Below are 7,500 nucleotides of genomic sequence, written 5' to 3'. Positions count from 1 at the left end.
CAGACACACAGACACACACACACACACACACACACACACACACACACACACACAGACACAGACACACACAGACACACAGACACACAGACACACACACACACACACACACACACACACACACACACACACACACACACACACACACACACACACACACACACACACACACAGAGACACACACACAGAGGTACACACACACAGACACACACACACACACACACACACAGACGTACACACACAGGGACACACACTCAGAGACACACACACACTGTAACACACTCAGAGATACACACACACAGACACACACACACACACACACACAGGGACACACACACACAGACACACACACATGCACACACACACACACACACACACACACACACACACACACACACACAACATACACACACACACACACACAGACACACACACACACACAGACGTACACACAGACGTACACACACAGGGACACACACTCAGAGACACACACACACTGTAACACACTCAGAGATACACACACACAGACACACACACACACACACAGGGACACACACACACACACACAGGGACACACACTCATACACACACACATAGACACACACACATAGACACACACACATAGACAAACACAGACACACACACACCCACATGCAACACAGACACACACACACACACAGACACACACACACCCACATGCAACACAGACACACACACACACACAGACACTCAGGGACACATCTGTCTGAGAAAGAAGAAGGTGAGTCACAGTGAATGAAAATAATAAAACGTTCGTGTCTTCGTGGTGCGTTACATTAAACATTTAGCAGCGCTTCCAAAGGCTGTGATGTCATCAAACGGTGACTGACAGGAAGTGACAGAAACGGATGAAGCAATGACCTTCTCCGTCTGACTTTTAATGTCACTCCTCCTCCTCCTCCTCCTCCTCCTCCTCTGTGTGTGTGTTGACATAAATCATTGATGAAATGACATTTCTGCAACTCTCCACCTGTCAATCAAACCAGCCTGCAGCAGCAGGAATGTAACTAAGTACATTTACTCCAGTACTGTACTGAAGTCCACATGTTGAGGGCTGTGTCTCACACTTCAAACACTGAGTTTTACGTATATCGTGGAGATAACGCACTGAAAGTACCAGGATGTCCCCCTAAAAACGGGCGCCATCTACAGTACAGGCCAAAAGTTTGGACACACCTTCTCATTCGATGCGTTTCCTTTTTATTTTCATGACTATTTACATTGTAGATTCTCACTGAAGGCATCAAAACTATGAATGAATACATATGGAATTATGTACTTAACAAAAAGTGTGAAATAACTGAAAACATGTCTTATATTTTAGATTCTTCAAAGTAGCCACCCTTTGCTTTTTATTAATAAGGGAAATAATTCCACTAATGAACCCTGACAAAGCACACCTGTGAAGGTAAAACCATTTCAGGTGACTACCTCATGAAGCTCATTGAGAGAACACCAAGGGTTTGCAGAGTTATCAAAAAAAAAGCAAAGGGTGGCTACTTTGAAGAATCTAAAATATAAGACATGTTTTCAGTTATTTCACACTTTTTGTTAAGTACATAATTCCATATGTGTTCATTCATAGTTTTGATGCCTTCAGTGAGAATCTACAATGTAAATAGTCATGAAAATAAAGAAACACATTGAATGAGAAGGTGGGTCCAAACCTTTGGCCTGTAGTGTATGTCAGTACACGATCCGTTCTGCGCATGCGCGAGATAATACTGTTACCGAGGATACGACACTGCCCGATCTGTTCCACGCTAGCCTGTGGCTAGCCTCCACCGGGAAGCTAACGTTAGTTTAGCTAACAGCTAATTCGGCTAACCGCTAGCTGACAGCTATAGTCAAACTTAATGGGAGAAGCAGCTACAGCTACATTAAGACTTTACAGTAATAACAATAAAGACAAGTATTGAGTGATTGTATTTTAAATGAGCACAAGTAAAGTAGAGCTGACGTAACAGCTGTTATATATGTTAACGTTTATTTTCAGGTTTTATTTTGAGGGTCTTTTAAAATTATGATATGCTGTCTCAGCTAGCGGTTAGCTGATTTAGCTGTTAGCTAGCTAGCTAACAAACGTTTAAACCAACGACCGGAAGCGTGGAACAGATTGTGCTGTGTTTCACACGTGGTTTTACCGAGGACACTGGACACTGCACAATTTGTTGTCTGGTCGTAGTTGTAGCGGTCTGCCGTTAGCCTCCACTGGGAAGCTAACGTTAGCTTAAATAGCTAACAGCTAATTCGGCTAACCGCTAGTGCAATATCGTAAATAGTTTAAATGTACCGACAGCGCCTACTGTCCTACTTCAAACACTTAGTCTGAAGTATATCGTGGAGATAACGCACTGAAAATACCAGGATGTTCCCCTAAAAACGTTCAAAAAGTTCAGTGTGGAACGATGGACCCTAGGCGCACTAAACGGGCGCCATCTAGACTACAAAGCGGAAAGGGGCGGGACCAGGGACGTGGACTGGCAGCTGATTGGACGAACGCATCACATGGGTCTGGCTTCTCCCGGATTTTACAACAGACCATAATGCCGTCTTGTTCAGAATATGATCTCATATTTTACTAAAATAGTTCACCGAAACGTGTTTCTGGAAACATCTGAAGAGAGAAATAGGCTGTGCAGTTGCTGAATCTGTAAATGTTCGTAGATACTGTGTGATCCATGTATTAACTAGTGATCCATGTATTAACTAGTGCTCAGCATATTAACTAGTGATCCACGTATTAACTAGTGATCCATGTATTAACTAGTGCTCAGCATATTAACTAGTGATCCACGTATTAACTAGTGATCCATGTATTAACTAGTGCTCAGCATATTAACTAGTGATCCACGTATTAACTAGTGATCCATGTATTAACGAGTGACCCACATATTAACTAGTGATCCATGTATTAACTAGTGATCCACGTATTAACTAGTGACCCACATATTAACTAGTGATCCATGTATTAACTAGTGATCCACGTATTAACTAGTGATCCATGTATTAACTAGTGATCCAAGTATTAACTAGTGATCCATGTATTAACTAGTGACCCACATATTAACTAGTGATCCATGTATTAACTAGTGATCCACGTATTAACTAGTGACCCACATATTAACTAGTGATCCATGTATTAACTAGTGATCCACGTATTAACTAGTGATCCATGTATTAACTAGTGATCCACGTATTAACTAGTGATCCATGTATTAACTAGTGACCCATATATTAACTAGTGATCCATGTATTAACTAGTGACCCATATATTAACTAGTGATCCACGTATTAACTAGTGACCCATATATTAACTAGTGATCCATGTATTAACTAGTGACCCACATATTAACTAGTGATCCATGAATCTGCTTTACATGTCCTCCAGATGTTGGTCTACAGCTGTTAACCTGTCTCTCTTTGTGTGTGTGTTTGTCTCTGTGTGTTTTTGTGTGTGTCTGTGTGTGTGTGTTTATTTCTGTGTGTGTGTGTGTCTCTGTGTTTGTCTCTGTGTGTGTTTCTGTGTGTTTTTGCGTGTGTCTGTGTGTGTGTTTATTTCTGTGTGTGTGTGTGTGTGTGTGTGTGTGTCTCTGTGTGTGTCTCTGTGTGTGTTTCTGTGTGTGTGTTTGTCTCTGTGTGTGTTTCTGTGTGTTTTTGTGTGTGTCTGTGTGTGTGTGTTTATTTCTGTGTGTGTGTGTGTCTCTGTGTGTGTTTCTGTGTGTGTTTGTGTGTGTCTGTGTGTGTGTGTTTATTTCTGTGTGTGTGTGTGTCTCTGTGTGTGTCTCTGTGTGTGTTTCTGTGTATTCGTAGATACTGTGCTTAGGCCAGAGACAGTGAGAGACAGAGAGACTCCAAAATGTCAAACTGACCAATAACGTTGAAAGAACTGAAGTTTGGATCGTTTCCAGTATTTAAAACGGCAGGATTTTGACTGTAACAGAGTATTTTTACTGCAGTAATCTGATTACTTCTTCCATGTCTCTGTGCAGGAGCAGTACGTCTTCATCCATGACGCCATCTTGGAGGCGTGTCTCTGTGGCGACACGGCCATCCCAGCCAATCAGCTGCGCTCGGTTTACTACGAGATGAACCGATTGGATCCTCAGACCAACTCCAGTCAGATCAAAGAGGAGTTCAGGGTAACTATTATATATACTGTATAACTAGCTTGACTAACTAGTAACCCACCTATTAACTAGTGAACCAAGTATTAACAAGTGACCCATGTATTAACTAGTGATCCACGTATTAACTAGTGACCCATGTATTAACTAGTGATCCATATATTAACTAGTGACCCATATATTAACTAGTGATCCACGTATTAACTAGTGATCCATGTATTAACTAGTGATCAACGCATTAACTAGTGATCCACGTATTAACAAGTGACCCATGTATTAACTAGTGACCCACCTATTAAGTAGTGATCCATGTATTAACTAGTGATCCACGTATTAACTAGTGACCCATGTATTAACTAGTGATCCAAGTATTAACTAGTGATCCATGTATTGACTAGTGATCAACATATTAACTAGTAAGCCACGTATTAACTAGTGACCCATGTATTAACTAGTGACCCACCTATTAACTAGTGATCCACGTATTAACTAGTGATCCACGTATTAACTAGTGTTCCACGTATTACCTAGTGATCCACGTATTAGTGACCCACGTATTAACTAGTAACCCACGTATTAACTAGTGATCAACATATTAACTAGTGATCCATGTATTAACTATTGACCCACGTATTAACTAGTGACACACGTATTAACTAGCAACCCACGTATTAACTAGTGATCCACGTATTAACTAGTGATCCACGTATTAACTAGTGATCCATGTATTAACTAGTGACCCATGTATTAACTAGTGACCGACCTATTAACTAGTGATCCACGTATTAATCAGTAACCCATGTATTAACTAGTGATCCACATATTAGTGATCCACGTATTAACTAGTGATCCACATATTAGTGATCCACGTATTATCTAGTGATCCACATATTAACTAGTGACCCATGTATTAACTAGTGATCCATGTACTAACTAGTGATCGAAGTATTAAATAGTGATCCACCTATTAACTAGTGATCCATGTATTAACTAGTGATCCACGTATTAACTAGTGACCCACCTATTAACTAGTGATCCATGTATTAACTAGTGATCCACGTATTAACTATTGATCCATGTATTAACTAGTGGTCAGCGTATTAACTAGTGACCCACCTATTAACTAGTGACCCATGTATTAACTAGTGATCAAGTATTAACTAGTGACCCACTTATTAACTAGTGATCAACGTATTAACTAGTGATCCATGTATTAACTAGTGATCAACGTATTGACTAGTGACCCACGTATTAACTAGTGATCAACGTATTAACTAGTGACCCATGTATTAACTAGTGATCAACTTATTAACTAGTGATCCAAGTATTAACTAGTGATCCACTTATTAATTAGTGATCCATGTATTAACTAGTGATCAGCGTAGTAACTAGTGACCCACCTATTAACTAGTGATCCATGTATTAACTAATGATCCACATATTAACTAGTGATCCATATATTAACTAGTGACCCGCCTATTAACTAGTGACCCATGTTTTAACTAGTGATCCATGTATTAACTAGTGCTCAGCGTATTAACTAGTGACCCACCTATTAACTTGTAACCCACGTATTAACTAGTGATCCACGTTTTAACTAGTGATCCATGTATTAACTAGTGACCCGCCTATTAACTAGTGACCCATGTTTTAACTAGTGATCCATGTATTAACTAGTGCTCAGCGTATTAACTAGTGACCCACCTATTAACTTGTAACCCACGTATTAACTAGTGACCCATGTTTTAACTAGTGATCCATGTATTAACTAGTGCTCAGCGTATTAACTAGTGACCGACCTATTAACTAGTGATCCACGTATTAACTAGTGATCCATGTATTAACTAGTGACCCGCCTATTAACTATTGACCCATGTATTACCTAGTGATCCATGTATTAACTAGTGACCCGCCTATTAACTAGTGACCCATGTATTAACTAGTGACCCATGTATTAACTAGTGATCCATGTATTAACTAGTGACCCGCCTATTAACTAGTGACCCATGTATTAACTAGTGATCTATGTATTACCTAGTGACCCGCCTATTAACTAGTGACCCATGTATTAACTAGTGATCTATGTATTAACTAGTGACCCACCTATTAACTAGTGACCCATGTATTAACTAGTGACCCGCCTATTAACTAGTGACCCATGTATTAACTAGTGATCTATGTATTAACTAGTGACCCACCTATTAACTATTGACCCATGTATTAAGTAGTGATCCATGTATTAACTAGTGACCCACATATTAACTAGTGACCCATGTATTAACTAGTGACCTGCCTATTAACTAGTGACCCACATATTAACTAGTGATCCATGTATTTACTAGTGATCCATGTATTAACTAGTGATCCATGTATTAACTAGTGACCCACATATTAACTAGTGACCCATGTATTAACTAGTGATCCATGTATTAACTAGTGACCCATGTATTAACTAGTGATCCATGTATTAACTAGTGACCCACCTATTAACTAGTGACCCATGTATTAAGTAGTGATCCATGTATTAACTAGTGACCCACATATTAACTAGTGACCCATGTATTAACTAGTGACCCGCCTATTAACTAGTGACCCACATATTAACTAGTGATCCATGTATTAACTAGTGATCCATGTATTAACTAGTGACCCACATATTAACTAGTGACCCACATATTAACTAGTGACCCATGTATTAACTAGTGATCCATGAATCTGCTTTACATGTCCTCCAGATGTTGGTCTACAGCTGTTAACCTGTCTCTCTTTGTGTGTGTGTTTGTCTCTGTGTGTGTTTGTGTGTGTGTTTATTTCTGTGTGTGTGTGTGTGTGTGTGTTTCTCTGTGTGTCTGTGTGTGTGTGTGTGTTTGTGTGTGTGTTTATTTCTCTGTGTGTGTGTGTGTGTGTGTGTGTGTGTTTCTCTGTGTGTGTCTGTGTGTGTGTATTTCTGTGTGTATGTGTGTATTTCTGTGTGTGTGTGTATTTCTCTTTTTGTGTGTATCCAGACCCTGAACATGGTGACCCCCACTCTGCGGGTGGAGGACTGCAGCATCGCCTTGTTGCCTAGGAACCACGAGAAGAACCGCTGCATGGACGTGCTGCCTCCGGACCGATGCCTGCCGTTCCTCATCACCATCGACGGAGAGAGCTCCAACTACATCAACGCCGCGCTCATGGACGTACGGGAGAATAACTCATAACATTACACCTCAGGCAGACAGACAGGCAGACAGACAGGCAGACAGACAGACGGACAGACAGACAGACAGGCAGACAGACAGACAGACAGGGAGAGGGAGAGAGCTCCAACTACATCAACGCCGCGCTCATGGACGTA

The 7,500-nt window shown here is 40.6% G+C and overlaps 1 protein-coding gene across 1 annotated transcript in view; it reads left to right on the top strand.

Moving 5' to 3' along the window:
- LOC114568429 (receptor-type tyrosine-protein phosphatase mu-like) overlaps positions 1–7,500 on the top strand; it is an 18,371-nt gene that overhangs the window by 4,579 nt on the left and 6,292 nt on the right. The window contains exons 5-6 of the mRNA XM_028598051.1: positions 4,029–4,178; positions 7,169–7,342. Coding sequence (XP_028453852.1) covers positions 4,029–4,178; positions 7,169–7,342 — 324 coding nt within the window. The remainder of the gene's footprint in view (positions 1–4,028; positions 4,179–7,168; positions 7,343–7,500) is intronic.

Source organism: Perca flavescens, chromosome 14, assembly GCF_004354835.1.
Source record: "Perca flavescens isolate YP-PL-M2 chromosome 14, PFLA_1.0, whole genome shotgun sequence".
Classification (NCBI taxonomy): Eukaryota; Metazoa; Chordata; class Actinopteri; order Perciformes; family Percidae; genus Perca; species Perca flavescens.
Note: the sequence above shows the minus strand (reverse complement) of the source record. Positions and strands in the feature narration are given on the sequence as shown.